We start from the raw sequence: 19,058 nt of genomic DNA, 5'->3' as shown, positions 1-19,058 counted from the left end.
AATCAAATTCGAGGATTTAGGATTCCGGCCCGCTCAGATGCTTGAGAAAGAAATAAACTCTTGTATTTATTTGTCTTTTTTCCCGAAATTTTAAGATCGTACACGTGTGACCGCAAGTTTGTTTTTCGCTTCTGAGCACGTGCAAGGTGTCGGAGAAATGTCGTCGTAAATGTCATCGTAGCATAAGGCAAAAGGGACCTGTCACAAAAGCTAAATCCTTGTTTGTGGGGGGCTTGGAAATTTTCTCCAAAAAATCTTCGCATAGAAAAAAGGCCCAGACGTTTTGCCAAAAATATTCAATGGCCCGAGGCTGTGCAGGTAGTCCATGATTGGTAAGCCCATCTCCTTAGAGGGGGTGGGGGAGGGAAGGGAGGGTGGGGGATAATAACAACTAAGATTTTCTCTTTTATTTAGAAAAAAACATTCACCATTTCACTTAATTTCGTTACCGGGCCTCACTCTTCGCATAGTAACCAATGATGATCACTGCAAACTTAACAAAACTATCCGCGTTATGGCCTCTGGGCCTCTTGTATTGTGTAAAATAATACCTGGCAACACGAGACATTCATCTTCATCTATTTTCCTTTTGGCCTACTCCGAGATCTATTCTTACGTTTGTTTCCAAATGTGAACAATTGAAATCACTAGAACACTGACTCTGTTGTTTATTTTGTTTCACCTTAATGCCGACGCTACAATGAGACTGGAAGGTTTTACGCTACTTCGGGCTAAGCTTCTTCCGGTGTCGTAAACTAGCAAAGAAAGATTATTTCGTCAATGATTGTAAGAGATACGCAGGCTATGATAAATTGACTAAATAAAACCATTGTGGACAAATTTTGTCAAACATTTTATCAGTGTAAATTGCAAAAGGACAAAAATAATCTCCGACAATAATCGATACCAATCGATGAATCAAACGTTGTCGATTTTTATCGGCAATCGATAACTCACAATCGAAGATTGATATCGATTATCGGTTTATCGATTGACTACGCTTGGCGTAAATGAATTGAGTGAACGAAGAGAACAAATAACAATGTCTTGAATTGTTTTTTAATACACTATAAGCGAAATTGTTAGAGCAAAGACACAACGGAGAAATGTCCTGAAACAGGCATTCAAAACAATGACAAGTGGCACATACCTTATTCCAAAATGGCCGCAATTTTAGTATTCTTTTGTTTACTTGCAAATTAGCCCTTGTTGCCCCGTTTAAGGGAAAATGTTCTTTTGAATTTCGAGTTTAAGAACGAGGTAACAAGAGCTAATTTACAAGTAAACAAAACAATACTAAAATGGCGGCCATTTTGGAATCAGGTGTATTCTCGTGATTAATAAAATCTTGAGTAGTGTCGGTTTTCTGAATGGGCCCGAATATGTGGCATTTGCCCTCTTTGTCAGGTTCATGGCCAAAGTATTTAATCGACTTATAGATTTATCCCCACCCCTTGGAAATTGCCGGATTCTTGACATAATACTAGTATTCCCCGGTGAGGGAGGGGTTATCGGCATTCATTTTCACGCTGTTTACATCTGTATTCTTGAAAACAAATGATGAATGCAACTACCATGAGTCCCTCCAGGCTCGTCTCATAGAGGGACTTAACTATTAGGACAGGAGGGGTTGGAAGGGAAGGTTATTCACTGGAGAGGAATTTTCCGTTTATTTGGTCGAAATATTTGATAGCAGGTTATTCTGCATAATTTATTATCCATGATTCTCTTCGACTGGTGTAACGCCACCTGGAATGCATGTGTGCCTATTCATGACAACGTTTTCTTGTGGTTTATAGCGGGTAATCCCGAACAGGCATATCCTCACCTAACATGTAGCATTAATTAATGTAATCGATGAGTAATCGATAATCTAAAATGCTCTTTGTCATTTATTACTTATCGATTACGCATTGATCATCGATTTGTTACGTCTGGCTCAACTTCTATCGCCCTCACTCCCTCGTTGAAAACGAAAAGCAAACAAACAACCAAACAAGAACAACAAAAAAAGCAAAGAAACAAGAAGAAAACATTTTGATCTTGCGTATATTAAACGTGTTCATATACCAAGGGAAGAATAGCTTCATATTTAAGACAGCGGCGAAAATATAAATTCAAACGACGGCGAACCCTTAACCGCGCAGCTGCCACATGAAAAGAAAGCGAGGAAGTGCTCAACTCTCCGCAAATTAGTTTACAGCGATAATTATGAAGATTAACAGGGTGGTATGTTTCAAGACAAACTTTGCCGACCAAAGTTAATTTTAAACAGAACGACTACCTGGTTTCTGCGATCGAATCGCTATTCTGCACGTTGCCCGTAGTTCAGACAGTGGTTTCAGTTTCACTAGAAACAAAGTCATCTCAAAACTAGACCTCACACCAGTTGGTTCTATATTTTAGCGAAATCCTAACAGTTCAATGCAGTGTTAAGATTACATCATAGACGTGATAACATACATCGTTTGCAATGAACAGGACTATTTTTTGAAAAATCAGCGTTCTACTTCAAAAGTAACCTGACAGCAACATCATTTTTCCTGACGTTGACAGCTGGCGAGACAATTTCAGGAGTTTCGTTTCACTTCTCGCCATCGCAAGTTACGAATTTCCTCCAATATTGATCATGGTCTCCTAACTTTAGGTAAATGTCCTTTAGAAGAGTAGTTCTATGTAATCAATAGTTTGTGCATGTTCCTTCTACTGACCTGATCCATTCTGTGGTACAAAGGTTATTCCGTTTGCAACAGGCCCCTGAAGGTTGAAACTAACCACAAAGTAGACTAATTGTCCCTTAGTGAAATCTCTTTCCACTTTGCCAATGTCTGCATTCTTTCCCACGTAGAGCTCCAAATTTCCTTCCACTGATTCGATGTAGGGATATGTTTTCCCTCGATCTGAAGAAGGCGGCACTTGAATTCTTCCCTTACACTCTAACAACTTTTTTCTACTATCCTTCAGCCAAAACCTGGTCACCGTTTCGGGCACGTCGGTGGAGTAGGCACTTTCACCACGAAACAAGGTGTTGCGAGTAACAAGGCGAGACATCCCTTTCCCTCTATTACTCAGAAACAGTGTAGACTGTGTGCTTCGGCAGTGGTTCTGTGACTTCTCTCGGCACATCTTCAACGCTTTCAGATACTTTGGGGTGAACTCCAGAGCATTTCCATCAAGGATCTTCAAAAAACAAATGGCCATCTGGTAAAAATATGGAAGGCAATCATGAGGCGAGACTTCTAACCACTTTTCACTCACAAGGAGTCCTTGCTCAAGACTGTAACACCGTGGTCCAGTCACCAAAACACAGACTTTCATTAAATGGTAAGCTAGACTGTGCTGTTTCTCCATCAGCACAAGTTCTTCCAGTAATTTAAGCAAGAATTCGAGATGTTCTTGTTTTAAGAAGTCGATTGGATCACTGGAACTCAAAATAAACTGAGCCTGAAGCCTTTTCAGCTCCAACACTGACGACTGCGGGAAGTTTGTGCCAACACAAAGTGCCCTGCACGCTTGAACAACATCCTCTCCTTCGCGTCTACGTCCGGTTGACGACGACGCCCTTCTACAGGTCTTCATCAGAGCCAATCTGGCATTGTTACACCTTCTTTGTGTGTCTTCAGGATCTGGCAGGCTTGACACACTATGCACAATTCTGTCAACAACGTCAAGAAGAGTAAAGGAATCACTGATACATGTGCGAAAGAAGGGCGGAGACTGATTTATTAGGAACTTCACTGTCTCTTCGGAATCACGATCGCATATGTTCTTCATGATCCATTCGATGCATGCGAGCCAAACTTCGACCTCACCAATGAGAGGATTGGGGTATGTTGGAGGAAAGGTGCGAGCCTCTTTGTATTCCTTGAGTACTTTGCTGGCCAGTTCTTCAAGCTTTGCCAAATTTTTAACTTTGCCGGTATTGGCCATGTGCTTCAGCTCAATGTACAAAATAACCCCCTTTGTATGGAGAAGGCGTCTACCCCTCACTTTCAAGTCGGTGTTAACTTGAAAGGCCAGTTCAATGAGCTCCTTTGCCTTTGAAAATGAAGGAGGTTCTTTCTTGGCCAAAAATCTCGCAGCATTGGAAAAGATGAGAGGATCACAGGTCTTCTCAGCTGCTGTGCAAAACACGTCGGCAGCACGCTCTGGGTTAATAGCTTTAAGCTCTTCAAAAAGTACCGAGAACTTTCGCTTCTTCTGACCCTCCTTGTTGTAGACGAACAGCTCCTCAAAAAGGGGCAAGAAGCATTCCCGTTGGTAAATTGGAAACTGGAGGAACTGGCCTACTACCCGGAATAGGTCACAATCTTGTTCTCGAAAAACTTTCTTCAGTAACATCTCAGCGACTAATGGGTGCTGCAACGTGTAACTGTCAGGTGAGGTTTCTTTGGCGTCATAAGAATACATTCTTCCTCGGCGGCGCAAACGGTTTGAAGGCACCATTAGGTTTAACAAGTGTGCTGTGAACAACTGCTTGATGTCCTCGTATGCCACGCTTTTTCCACCCACCAGACGAATGTAGTCTTTGAAGGCATCGTACAACAGGAGGGCTGGCGTTTTCTGATTTGCATACTTCTGCAGGAAGGCCACCAAAACAGCGATTTCTTGCTGAAGGCTTTCCATCTCATTCCAGGTATCATCGATTATGTTCTCAAGCCTGGGACGAAACTCTCGCATCATTGCAAGAAGTGGGAAGTGAAATACACGACATGGGTCTGACACTGGTGCCTCACCTAAAGACTTCTCAATGAATTCTCTGTACTTGGACTCGAACTCATGCAAATCAGCTATTGAATCCTCGAGCTTGACATCTACGTAGAATACGTGGTGGACATGAGATGACTCCAGAGTTTCTCTTGACGAGGTCTTTGATCCGTGTTGGCATCGTAATAAAAGGGCTCGTTTTCCCTTTTTGCCAAGCATTCGTACAAGTTTGTTCGAGAGGCTTTCAATTGCTCCTGATTGCTTTCCGTCAATCAAGACAACAGGGGAGGTGTGACATATCTCTTCAAGTGCTGCAATCCGATCAGCTAGTTTGCTTACGTAGCTGTTGTCCTCATCAAAGTAGAGATGCGGGCTTACTTCTATGAAAGCACACGGGTATGCTTGATGGATATCCCACATAACTCGGCGAGCAATGGTAGTACCACCAGTACCAGGCGAGTGCCTAATTTCAACGATCACAGAGCGATTAAGACCTTGATCAAGAAGACGCTGAACGTGGATCTGAATGTCTCTTTCAATCTTCCTCTTAGCATCATGATTGTCATAGAGGCTTACAAAGGAAATCTGATTACCTGAAATAAACAATTTTCTGTGCTCCTCAAAGACGTTCTGCAGTCGCAGTTCCCCCTCTGATGGGTCGTTGGAGACTTCTGGTAATTCCTCGCAGCCTTCGTACAGGATTTCAAGGTGTTCCCTTAAGTAAAGGTACTCCTTCTCTGTAAGGTCTACAGGAACCTTGGCCTGGGAGGTGGGCATTCGATACCGCTGAGAAGATGATGAACTGAGCATTTCTTTCAGACCCAGCTGCACAAGTTCTGGACTTAGGTCAACCGTGCTCAGCTTGATCTTCCTAAAAGCAGAAGGAGATTTCTCCTGCTTAAAAGACACAGTTTTTAAATTGAACTGGCCGTCAAAGTTCTCGAACAGTCGACTTAGTGTTACTTCTAAATAGGGAGAACTTTCTTGCCGAAGTGGAAGAATTAGGCACACTACCGGCTTCTGCTTGTCAAACTTGTCTGGATCACAACAGCAACCAAAAAATCTGGAGATTTCTTTCACTGAGTTTGCCTCCCAATCGGAAAATGTCGGTAATTTTCCAGCGGTGTCACTAGATCTTCCATTGACAAACAACCACTGGATTTTATTGGGATCAATCTGACGTGCCAGGCCGACCATTGTACTTCTCTTTACCTCTGCTGGCGTTATCATGCTGATTAAGCTATCTTGTCCTTGTTGTGAAGTGAACGAGTGGTAGAAACCTTTTTCTTCTGACATAGGATCGAAATCTAAGACCATCTTCCAGGCTACCCTTCTCAAAATGGAAAAGCACTCTTGATTTTCCGACGACAAAGCATCAGTCACAAGAATGTACTGGTTCTTCCGTGTATCAAACTCTCCCACTGCGTCACAAAACCTTAGCCATTCATCCCAGTTGGAGCCACTGAGGTCTTTTGGACTAACTGGGGCTTTGTTGGTGGAATCAAGTGATTTATTGGTCATTATGTCAGTGAGGTTTCCCAGTTGGCTTTTTATCGATTCCAGCTCTGTTTTAAAAGGGACAAGTTTAGCATTTTCTGTCAGGAACAGCTGCTTGTAGTGCCCTCCAACTTGAAGGTCTGCATCTAGAGAGATCGATTGAACAACATAAATTAGAAGACCAAACAACTCCTTCCATGGTATACTAACGATTCCTTAGCCACTTAACACAGAAGTTAAACCCTCATGTCATAAAGTCTGAATAACGCTTAATGATCAGTAAAAGAGGTGTTTGCAGTGATTACCACCTTCTGACAGCCCTCAGTAAGATTAAGCGTAGAAAAGAATTTTCAACAAATAAAAGGCATCAGTGCTTTAGCAAGAACAAGTTGACCGATAACATTAAGGAGGGAAAGGAAGATCCCAGACGGGTGGTTTAAGGGTGTTTATTGTACCTAAGACAATAACAAAAAGCCCTAGGTTAAAGGCCCATTAACCGATTCATGCGCGCGCTCGCGCGCGTTGCCAAGGAGGAGAAATTTCACTTCCTGTCACTTACGTTAGCCCGAGCGCGGAAAATAAAAACAACCCAATAACTTGCAAATTCGCTTATATTTTAGATGTCTTTCTTTGTGTTTCACAAAATGCAAAGTAAAACAAGTACAAGCAAAGACGAAATAAGAGAAAGACAGAAAAACAAGAGCAATAGAAAGAGAAAAACTAACTCCATGTGGCTTTGTTTGATCTTACCGAAGTGTGCTGGTAGTGTAAATTGCGCACGCGCTGATAGGTTACTTCTAATATATATCGTGTGCACTTCCGGTTATGAAAAAAATCCGATAAAGTGATTTGCCTGGAAGCCTTTGCATTTTTTCAGTATTAGTCACATGGCCATGGGCGTGACCTGATGACGTCATCACTAGTGTTAATGATCACCAGAAAGTTAAAACACATGAAATGACTCTGAACTAACTGAAAATGATGAGGTTATTTGAGAATAAATTTTCCTTCGCAACGGCTCAAAAAGATCAGTTAATGGGTCCTTAAACAAGTAAAGTAGAGCCACGAGATGTGTGATATCTCAGTAACAATTTTTCCACATTGCATGAATGCAATAGTCTACAATAGGCCAGGGTTTTTTTCATTTAACGGCTCACTTTTTCTGCCTTGCAAAAGAGTATGTATAGAAGTTACCTGACTGAAGCTTTATTTCAGCAATGTCAACTGGATCAACTCCAAGTGTAATGAAGTTGTTTTGTAACAGCGGCCAGAAGTAGTTGAAATTTGTATCAGACATCTTTTCTGTGGAAGGATGTCCAAGCAGCTTGTTACGACACTTCTTTAATTCCTGCAGGGCAATCTTATAGCCAGGTCTCTTGCTGATCTCCAGTGCACATCTCTTTGAAAATAGGAGTACAGTTGTCATCAGTGAGAAGTCCCATTCTTTGATATTTCCATGATTGAAACTGATTTCTTCTTGTTTAGTAAGTTTCATTATCCCCCTGTCAAAGCCAGCTGCATCAGAGGGCTGATTGGACCAAGTGGGGTTGATATCCATGAAAAGCTTCCTAAGTGCTTGAAGGCCAACTCCATAAAGGAGCTTGAAAATGCACAGTATGTTCCGACTGCAAACAGATAACAAGCATGTTTTTAATCCTACCTCCTGGTCCCCAAACTATTTGTTACAGAACTTGGTAGGAAAATTAAGTGCTCCCAGTAAGAGACAAACGTTATCAAGAGTTATCCAAATTTTTGAGTCTTTGTAGCTTGAAGTGACTTCTACCTGTACCCCATCGTAGAGAGGGTGCTGTGGATAGGGCAGCTGGTGGGGGAGGGGGGGGGGGGGGAGAAGTGCACTTTATCTGCTTTCCCTTACAACTGACGATTATCCATTTAAATACACCTGGGATGACGGAGGCGATGGTACTGTAAGGGCCGATTTACACGATAAGACTTTGTCGCATGCGACAAGCTTACGACAGGCCTACGACAAGAATTGTTTCGTGTAAATCAAACCTACAACTCGCTTACGACTGTTGTGTACGTGAAAAAATTGTCGTAGGATTTTAAAACAGGTTTTAAAACGCTGCGACAATCGCAGTCGAAATCGATAGAAAATGATGTATTTTGTGACAGATTTCTACTGAGTAGGGGACGAAGGTGAAGCTTTCTTGCGTCAAAATGGCGGACGAAGTTGTTTTTGACTGAGTCACATGAAGCCGTTTCTCGAAAAGTAGTACACGGATCAAAGTTTTTTTTAAAGCGCAGGACAGCTAAAATATCTGTTTACCGTGTGTTAGAACTTTGGCTCCGAAAATCCCGGTGCAAACTTTTGCATATCTAATTTAGTGAGTGAAAATGTCGAGCGCGTGTAAATGGTCCTTAGTCATGTCGTAGGCCTGTCGTAAGCTTGTCTTATACGACAAAGTCGTGCCGTGTAAATCGGCCCTAACAGTAAAGTGTATCCACACGAGTGTCTAACCTAGACTTCCCAATCTTGACTTCAAGGTACTAATGATTTGTCCACCACTAACCTGGGATCAGGTGTTCTTTTTTTCTTCCATAGAAGGAAAAACAGGGGAAAAGGAATGCCCGATACATTTATCTGATGCGTGGTCTATAAAAAGACCAGTATCTATTTTTTTTTTTTTTTGGATTGGTCCCAAACCAAAAGACAAGATTAAGCTATGCCTTGAATGGTTCCCTGACAAATCTGACTCTATACAAGTGTCATTTCTCGTCTAAGAATGTCTTAGTGACATCTGTGATATAAGGAACTACATATCTTGAAAGAATCTTAATTCTAAAAAGACAGGCTGGCGTCACTAAACATTAACATCTTCATCTTCATAAAGGTGTACAGTAACCTTACGCTTTGCTCTCTCCTTTCAAAATATAACCTTTTGATTTTAAAACATGGCATAAGGTGGTAGCAAGAGCAGATCAAAATCGTTTTTGAATTCATACGCACATTTTTTCACAATTCAAGTGTCACACACACTTTTAACAATAGATTTACTCTTCATAAATTCACACATCATGCACTATTATTCACTGTTCTCAGACTCATTAATAAATCATGAAGTTTAAACAAAGAAAATCATGACCGTGACAGCGTTTGGATATCTGAGATTTTCACGATTTTTTTCTCCATTCTTAAACTTGGGAAAATATTATTTCCAAGTTGTAGTGGTGGAACGATTTCACTCCATCACTCCTTCACTTCCTGTTAGACAGTTGGAAACCTGGGGGGGGGGGGGGGGGGACTCCCATATGAAAAGGCAAGGGATGCTCGTCGGAAAATATGAATTTAACACCTAAGGGAGACTAATGTGGACGTTGCTTGAACTTCATTAGACTCCTAAAAGATACCACTTAAAACGGAATAGGTTCGATCACTAGCCACTGTTCAAGAAAGGATCCCGCGCGCACTTGTAGACCCGACTCGCGTACTCGAGCCGAATCAGGGGAAATCAAGCCTTAAAACAGAAATTAAATGAGAGCGTTTCTTTTATTATTATTTCCTTAAGTGCACCCTAAAGGATACTTTGACAGCTAAAAATGGTGACGTTTCGTCATCAACACCGTAAGTGAGACCACAATCCTTGATTTGTACCCGAGACGACGAGCATCCCCGACCTTTTCATATAGGAGTGCCCCCCCCCCCCCCCTCCAACCGGGTTTCGAACATCAGCCGTCTAAGGCCGTTTTACAGTCGCTTGCAGCGTGTCAAGTTAGTTATTTTCGAGAGGTAGAAGGTATAACGATTTTTTCATTGTAAGGAAAATACTTATGGTTCTTCCTTAGCGATTCGATTTAGGGAAAGTCTTCATGGTTTTTCCTTCACAAACCTACGTGATATTGAGTTCGAAAGCAATCGATATAAACGAATGATTTAAGGCTCCAGACGATTTTTTAACACGAGAAACCGAAAGACAAACGCTACCTTTTGGTAAATGGTTTCTTGACAGAAAAAGGATAAACAACGAAGAAGAAAAGGTATCAGTAATCAGTAATCACCACTAGGATTCGAACTCCCAATGTATCGCATGGCGATTCAGCGCATACCACACTGCGCTAACTGTACATCAGTAACTAGAACGTTAAAATATAAATTATTTATTTACGTACCGCAGACGCAAGTGTTTCGCTCAGTCTATACCTCACTTTTGACCAAACAAAATGATCTTGCCGTTTTTGACTACAGCACAAGGAAGACATGTACAGATACATGCAATGTAAAACGTGTAGGCAGGCCTGAGTAACAAAGTTTCTTAACGTTGAACTTTTTCATTTTGCAAATATCACAACACACCCCTGAATAGAAAAAGGCCTCATGGGCTTGTTCGAAAGCTAGACTGCCCTCACATCACAAGTAGTTCCTTAATGAGCAATGCCTCATAACACCCTTTCATAACTTATTTTCGAAGTTCAGTGGTTCACAGCCACTTTGATCTCCTTTGATTTAGCTTCGATTGAGATGATACATCAAACACTCAAGACAGTGTTTGACCACATTTCCAAACACCTCGACTTTCATCCAAAGTACTCCGTTACGCGTCGTATTTTCAACTCTTTTCTCGGTGTTTGGAATGGGGTGAAACACGGTCTTTCCTGTTTGATATATTACATCTTGCATTATGCATACTCCTCTTGCTACCCTTGTAATATCAGGCATGTAGACGTTCTCACGGCTCGTTACACACCCCTTTCCAAAGAGGACAGACTTTGAATTGTGACGAGTCCAAAGAGTGCCTGGGAAGGAATGACAAACTGCTCTTTGGCTCACAAGGTACAGTTTGTGTTGTCCAGTATCTGATTGTTTCAGTTAAAATTGCTGTATCTTCCCTTTCTCAGTCACAGGAGAAATGAAATTTGGCTCTGAACTTTCTAATATGATGTAAAAATGTTTACAGTTTTACCGTCATATCCGCTGTTCAGTCTTAAGTTCTGCAGAGTTCCTTAGCAAACCCAGTGTCCAATCACGACGAAAAAATAATCAAAAAAAATTTTTAGATGCAGAAAATCTTCAGATCAAGCCAAGGAATTTACAGAATAATTTTTTTCAAATTGTGTTATTTTTAAGAATAATATGCCACCTGATAAAATTTTCTTGAAAATATCAACATTGCATTATATCAGAAGCTCTGTAACTATCTCTCGCCATGTAATTGTTGATCCCAAAAAAACTAAGGAAAACGAAAAAGAAAAAAAGAAAACCAAAAATAAACAAAACAAAAAATTGAACTCAGGTCAACTGGATAAAAAGGTGGGCTACTTATCACTACACAACCGAGGAAGGGCCATGGGAACAAGCTTGTTATATCCTCTGGGGGGAGGGTACTCCCTAATTTGGGCTATATAGGTATGTGCAGCCCCTAACAGTTGGGTTTTTGAGTGATTTTGGTCTGAAAAAGGGTATAGATTTTGACTATTTTGGTCTGAAATAGGGTAACTATGTTTTTCACCCTAGCTTGGCACTGAGTATTTTGTTTGCAAGGAACTATCTTTTTTCCACAGTAACATCTCAAATGTTTACGCAAATGGAAGCCATTACTGGTTAGCTGCCATCATATCCAAGGGCGTGTATCTGAAAGGGATATTGATTTTCCGCTCAGGTCTGAAATAGCCTATGATAGGCTATGGTCTTGAATAGGGTACAGATTTTGAGGTTTGGGCTGCACACCCCAACCAAAAACTTTAGGGAGTACTCCCCACCCCCCAAGGGGGACAAGGACAACGGACAAACACGGCTAATGCTGACATACATGTACGTAAGCCACACGGTAATTAAAGATGTTTTAAGCCACATCTTACTTACCCTTCATTGTCTACTTCATCAGATAAGTCATCTGAACCATCGGATTCCACTTCTTCAAGTCCAGTATCTACATGAGATTCTTTGGCTCCATCAGATATTGCGGCTGATTCACGTTTCACTTCACTTGGCACAATCTCTGAAATACTACTCTCTTCTTTCTCTGAAGCAAGGGCATTTTCGTCTTCTTTTCTGGCTGCTGTTGTGTCTGCAGGTGAATCCTCAGACAAATTTTCGCTGCCATTCTCAATGCCACTGCTGATAGCATCGCCACACTCTTTTTGTGATTTACTGTCAGCATCATTTTCATGATTTTCATTTTTCATAACACGTAAATCACGCTGGTCTTCCACTGACTTCTCTTCCTTTGGAGCACTTCTTGTATCCTGGCTGTCAAGTGGCTTTTCCAGGGCGAGCTCAGGTCTCACTTCATCTGGCAAAAACTCTGAACTACTACCATCTGTCTTTTGTAGAGCAGGGGCATTTCCTTCTTCTGCTGCTGTGTCTGGCAACAAACAACAACAAAAACGTTTATTTCCCCCCAGATTAGAAATAATTAATAACAATATTATAAGTTAAAAACAAAAATAACAGGGATACTAGCTACTGCAATAACCTGAGGGTTAAAAATCCCAGGCACCCAGTTAAAAGAAAAGATATTTTACCTGCTTAGGTCAGGGACACAAACAAACAAACAAACAAACAGACAGACAAACATCAACACACACACAAAATAATAGAAATAAACATTACGAAAAAGAAGTGACTTAGAAAAACATTTGACTATAAAACACTGCGACAGAACATTTCTTAAAAGCATTCTAAGATTTAAAAACTTAGCTAAAAAGTTGAATTAACTAGTGAGACAATATCAGATAATGCAGAGCGCAATTGATAGCTCTGGCACGGTAGTCCCATAAGTACTCACCCCTGCTCTGTTCACTTCCGGTTTGTGCCTACCTTGGTAGTCTGCTAGGGCTTTTCCAATTAGCAGTGTGTATGTTTCAAGGTTGTATTTTCATTCAAGGTCCAAAAATTACGTACAAATTACTACTGGTGTTTTACGTTGATTTTTGTTCATTTTAAATTCAATAATACGTGACAATTTAGCTCTTCATGCCAACTTTGTAACTTGATACTTTTGTTTTCCTTGCAAAGGCATGCAATATGAAACCCTTGTTTTCTCCAAAACACATGGAAGATGAACTTATTTTTTGGAGATAAATGAAAGAAAGTTAAATATATGATGCAGTGATGAAGAAACGGAACAGAAACGATGTTGTTTTACTAAAAATGCAAATTTTCTTATTATCGATGAACAAAAACTAATTTAACTATCAGATAGTCATGAAATACCACTTTCTTTTTCTGTTGCCACGTTTGCTGTTAACAATAAAACAATTCAAAATTAACACACAATGATATTGATGGCTGAGAAGCGTCTCAACGAAAAGTATTGAAGATAAACAGCCCTACTTGGCCGATGTGAAGGAGTCTCCTCAAAGACTGATTAAATTAATTTGCGCTTACTTTAGGTGCCACAGTGTCTGCAGCAATATTTAAGCACTATCCTGGTTTGTTTTGAAATTAATTAATTAAACAAACATTAAAGTTTACATCTTAGTGCCATAGTGCCATAGTGGCAGGCAGCCCCCATAACCATCCCAATAGTGCATTCTGCACTAAAAATCGACGACGTTTCGACGTTACCATAACGTCATTATCAAGTCAAAAATGTACAAAAACTAGGTTCTATAAATACTAAGACTGGCTTTTTTAATCTTAAAATGCTTTGAAGAAATGTTCTGTCGCAATTTTTTATAAACTATCATTACCAGTAAATTAGAGTTCTTACTTTGCAAAACAAGTGAATCCTCTGACAAATTTTCACTCTCATTCTCAAGGCCACTGCTAACAACATCATCACACTCTTTTTGTGATTTGGTTCCAGCATCACTTTCATGCTTTTCATTTTTCATCACAGCTATATCTCCCTGGTCTTCCACTGTAATACCAGATCTGGATTTCTCTTCCTTTGGAGCAATGGTTACATGGATATCCTGGTTGTCAAGTTGCTTTTCCGGGGTATCACCAGTTTTCAACTCATCCTCAGAAACATTGCTTAATTTTTTCTTCTTCTTTTTCTTCTTTTTGTTGGCTGGGCTGTCTTCGACAGGCTCCGGTTCCTCACATTCTTTCACAGAAGTGCCCTGGCTTTCCGAATCTGTGTTTCCACTAGTTTCTTCTACATTGGAAACTAAAGATGGCAAAAGTTGCTCAGTGTTGTCAGGAGCAACATCGGTCACTTCTGCCTTCTTTTTCTTTTTTTTCTTCTTTTTCTTCTTTCCACTGTTAGTTTCAGGACTGTATTCCAAGGATGCTTCATTTCCTCCTTCTTTAAGCAAAGACACGTTTACGGTACTTTCTGTTTCAGAAGTTTTCAGTGATGCACTTGGCTGTGGCAGTTCATTCAAGTCTTTCCCACTGCCATTATTGTTTGGTTGAGATTCTTTGTTCTCCACCTCTGCCTTAGTGGGATCTTCCATTGTGATAGTTCCTTCAAGATAAAACAAAAAGACATCATTATATCAAAAGTCATTCTCACTATTTCTGTACATCCTTACTGCATGTGTAACTCACATCACAATGCCAAGCTGCATTATACAGTGAATGTGTGATTCCAGAAAATATCCATGCCCCGACCACAGGTGGTTCTTCAGTTTAAACCACCATTCCGAGGGCTGGTGGTGGACCCACACCCACAGGATTTTCCAATTTGTTTTGACTTCTGACCAATATTTTGTGGCCATTGCAAATTTTTGACATTGTATGCTCAGATAAATCAACGTTACTTCTTCAGTTTATACACAACACTTTACTGTTTTAACTCCAGTACACATCCTTTTTGTCAAATAAAACACTACAACACAAGTATGTGCTGTCGTGAGCAAGCGAAGCCCCCATCCATAAGTAGAGTGGGCGTTGGAAGACGAGCAAAAAGAGACACTGCAATGGTAGCCTGCAAGCAGGCTCACCTTGAGTGATGCGCGCGAGCATTGAAGAATGAAGTGATCTGGCGTGGATGAGTCTGATGAAAAGGCACCAAGAACGTGACTTTCTCGTCTCGCACCTTCCCAGCTTGATTTTGCGTTCACGGCTACACTTTGTGCACTTGTGCTCCAATGTGAGCCTGCTTGCAGGCTACTGCAATGGTTTCATACAACATTTCTGAAGCCTGGTACTCTGGTGGTTGAGTAATTCTATTATATTGGTCGGTCTGCGAAGTTATGACGCACATCTGTCACTAACCTTCAACCTTTCCATCAGTTTATGCTTTACACTTGTTTTTGAGGTGCTGTGATATTTGGAGGACTTTAAAGTAGAGAATTCTGCCTCTTGAATTGCTGGTGAGACAAATTCAATACTTTAATACTACATAGATGGGAAATGTTTGCAGTAAGAGCAGATTCATGCACCTCAGCACACCCCATAAGGTTTTGCCAACTGTATGGACTAACAGTTTCTAATGGAAGAGTGGGTCGTCCAGCCTATGAAATATCAATAACTATCAAGGGGAGTTCTCAATAAAAAGAATAAGATTTACTTAGTCCCAGATATCAAGATAATAGTTTCCAGAGCCACTGTTTGGCGTAGAGTTAGAAACATTCAGTCTTTCTCCAGTCTATATTATTATACGAATTAGACAAACTGTTGATTTGAGAAAGAAGACTGACATGGGTTTCCCAATTCCGGTATCAGTATCATGCTGGGTCATTTGCAAAGTAGAAATATCTGTGTTTAGCGTCAGCGTGTAAGGGAAAGTCTTCTCGAACTGACCCAGCAGGGTCTGCTATAAGATGGTTCAATGCCATCGAAAGGCGTGTTTACGGCGTCAGGGGGCCTAATTCTCTCTGGCACATTGATGGACTACACTGTGTTATCTGTTGGAGGTTTGTAATACACAGTGGCCTTGACAGGGTTTTTAGACTTTAAGCTGTGCAACAAACAATTCTGCTGCAACTGGGCTCACTCTCTTCTTAGCTGCTGTGCATAAGTTATGGATTGCCCTCTAGAGTGTGTTCAGATGAAGGGGATGAAAATTTAGAGGTAGGAAGAGCTATGCTATGGCACAGGGGATTTAAATGGGGAAGCAAAATTGCTGGGTTGTCTGTACACAACCAGTGAATTGAGCATCTCTGAAGAGCAGTCTTCATTGGAGTCGGACAGTTCTACTACACCGTGTTCTACCAGATGGAAGAAAATGGCATCCTGGAATCAACCAGCATAATCGATCTGTTCTGTTTACATTACATATTTCTTTCCAGAATTAACAACCAGTTAAACCTCCTAGCTGAGGCATGTAATAATCATCCTGTCCGCACAGAGGGTCACTGGACTCCTCAACAATTGTGGGTGAACGCAGTGATGTCACAAGATATATGTAATACTGGAAATACTAGCTGTCAGGGACAAATTTGATGATAACACCCAAGGAGATGAATTATCTGGTGAAGACCCAATAGGACTTACACTAAAATCACATTCTGTTTCCTAAACCTCCCCTTGAGATATTGATATTTCATAGGCTGGACGACCCTCTCTTCCATTAGAAGTTGATACAGTTGGCAAAGCCCTAATGGGATCACTGAGGTGCATGAAACTGATCTTAATTGAAACATTTCCCATCTAAGTAGTAAATATTGCATTTGTCTCACCAGCGACTTTAGAGGCCCTATCCTCTTAGCTTTCACTTGGGAGCCTCTGCTCAATGAATCAACTACAATGTTCAGAATAATCCACAGCAACAAAATCTTGAATAGTCATTCAAAAGACACATCACTGTTCCTAGAAGTTCATTCACTTGAGAGCTGCAGTGACAAACATTAAATAGCAGATAGACCAAGACAAGGCATTTTATCACTGCCGCCAGATTGACGATTTCTAGTTAAAATAATTTTCATTGCTATCATACACGAACAGCCATTCTCTCAAAAGGCACATTTCGTGCTAGCATATACAACGTAATTTACGAGACCCGCATACATGCGCATTTTAGCACACGTATATATGGGCATTTATTTCGCATATGCCCGCACTTGAGTTTACGCAAATATGTGGCCCTTTAAAAATGCATATATACGCGATCTAAATGGTCGTATATATGGGCTTGAAGCCCATACGTAACGCTTGTAAACAAGTATACGCGGCAGTGAACTCGCATATACCCTGTTGCAATTTTGAAACGAATAGCCAACCATATTTTTGACAAACCAGTTCTTTGCCCCAATAAGAGAATTCAGAAAAAGACTGAAAAATGGTAAGAGCCATTCCTATCGGTTGGCTCGGTTTAATTGGAAAATGTCATCCCATTTTCCTCGGGTATTCCCAGTGATCTCTGACCAGTCGGTTTGGCACTGTGGAAAGCACCCTTAGTGAACTTTGTTTATTATAACAACATAATTAAGAAATAGAAAAAATGTACCATGTTTCTATTGAGTTTTAGTATAAATCTACTAGCGTTCTAGGAACAAGAGTGGAAGTTTGCTTTTTCGAGTTCTCCCAAACTTTCACGAGTGTTTCTATAACTCGATAGAAGCACGGAGAACATGTTTTCTATTTCTTTTAGAAAACACAGCAACAAAAGAAAAGGAAAACAACTTGTTAACTTTGATTATCAAAATGTATATTCTCTTTGCTCACGCCATCATTACATCAACAGCTCAAGCTAAGTTCTGTGTTTCTGTCGAGTTATAGAAACATGATTTTTAACCAATCAACACGCATATTTTCTTAGGACTGGTTTCTAAAATAATATAAATAAACAACCAAAATTTGCTCAAATCTCATGAAACACCCCAGGATGAGAAGAAATAAGATCAAACAATGTTTAAGAGTCTTTATTCAGTGAATCACTCATTATTTATTTTTATAATATACCACCATTACAGAATCGCACCCATTGAAAAGCGTCACCCGAGAAAAGTTGGGTACCCATGATGCTTTGTGGGCGCAATGACCTGGGAATGAGGTTGCAAAAGTTCACCACCAGCTTCGGTCTCTTAAGATCTGAATTGATGAATTCCCAAGCGGGAGTTGTAAAATTACGCTTTGCGTCCGTTTACAGACAATGGAGATACGACTGGAGCAATTAGTATTGTTTGAAAGTGGTGAAATGCTCTTTTCGTCAGTAAAGAGCAAAGGCTGCATTTGCATATCAACAGAACGCGAAGTGTTTATCCGTATACTAAACACACGATCTGAGTAATCCTTTACGATAAAAAAAAAATTCAACATCCGCCCCGTGGAATTCTGTAATCTATCTGTATTTATGAACAGAAATTCTCATGTAGTCCTTGCTTTTAATGTTTTAAGTAGCCACTCATTCGCATGGAGAGTTGGTTTTGTTTTTGAAGCATTTTTAACGCTTTGCAATCACCCAATGCGGTCGATGACTTCGAAATCTGTCCACATTGGAGCTCTATTTTCAAGGTGAGTGTTTGTTTTTTATTTTAGCTTTTTTCTACCATAAATGTATCACTACGAACACAAACAACATTGCTTTCCTCAAATTCGATCGCACCATCGGATCGTCATAGATTTTTAAACCAGCTGGGAATGAGGTTGCTCATTGGCTTGTTTTGATCACATGTGCAAACAAAGTGTTGTTATCGTAAAGCTGATTTGGAACTGAGCATGTACTTACCCTGAGCGGGCATTTATAACGTACACTTAAGCTTTTCAAAAAGTAAATAGACTTTACTGAAACTGATGGCAATAACGGGCTAAAAAGGAATATTTCCGCAATGTTATTTTGCTTTCGTGGCGAAACTGATGGTCGAACCATACACATAAACATACTCGTAAACATACTCGTTTTCACTTGTCTCAGATTTTATCGGTCGATTCGCGTTCAACTGTCAAGCTCGAACAAACTATTTTTACTAAACTTTTGGTTTGGACCTGTTAAATGTAAGTTGTTTCAGAACTTAAAAATAACCTATCATGCACACAAATGAATATCAGCTTTCAAAGCTTG

The 19,058-nt window shown here is 40.4% G+C and overlaps 1 protein-coding gene across 2 annotated transcripts in view; it reads right to left on the bottom strand.

The window, feature by feature from the left end:
- Nucleotides 1–1,874: 1,874 nt before the first annotated feature.
- Nucleotides 1,875–19,058, bottom strand: part of LOC110050024 (uncharacterized) — an 18,269-nt gene continuing 1,085 nt past the window's right edge. Inside the window, exons 1-5 of one of the 2 annotated variants that reach the window (XM_089285482.1) lie at nucleotides 15,332–15,443; nucleotides 13,878–14,579; nucleotides 12,026–12,527; nucleotides 7,399–7,829; nucleotides 1,875–6,350 (exon numbers count right to left, since the gene is read on the bottom strand). In XM_089285482.1, coding sequence (XP_089141608.1) covers nucleotides 2,704–6,350; nucleotides 7,399–7,829; nucleotides 12,026–12,527; nucleotides 13,878–14,568 — 5,271 coding nt within the window. In that variant the 5' untranslated portion in view covers nucleotides 14,569–14,579; nucleotides 15,332–15,443 and the 3' untranslated portion in view covers nucleotides 1,875–2,703. Of the gene's footprint in view, nucleotides 6,351–7,398; nucleotides 7,830–12,025; nucleotides 12,528–13,877; nucleotides 14,580–15,331; nucleotides 15,444–19,058 lie in introns of those variants that run through there. The other variant, XM_089285481.1, reaches the window with a different exon arrangement.

The sequence above is a fragment of the Orbicella faveolata genome, unplaced genomic scaffold (assembly GCF_042242905.1).
Source record: "Orbicella faveolata isolate gen_17 unplaced genomic scaffold, um_ofav_v1 contig_13, whole genome shotgun sequence".
Taxonomy (NCBI): domain Eukaryota; kingdom Metazoa; phylum Cnidaria; class Anthozoa; order Scleractinia; family Merulinidae; genus Orbicella; species Orbicella faveolata.
The sequence above is the reverse complement of the archived record's forward strand: the minus strand, read 5'-3'. Positions and strand labels throughout refer to the sequence as shown.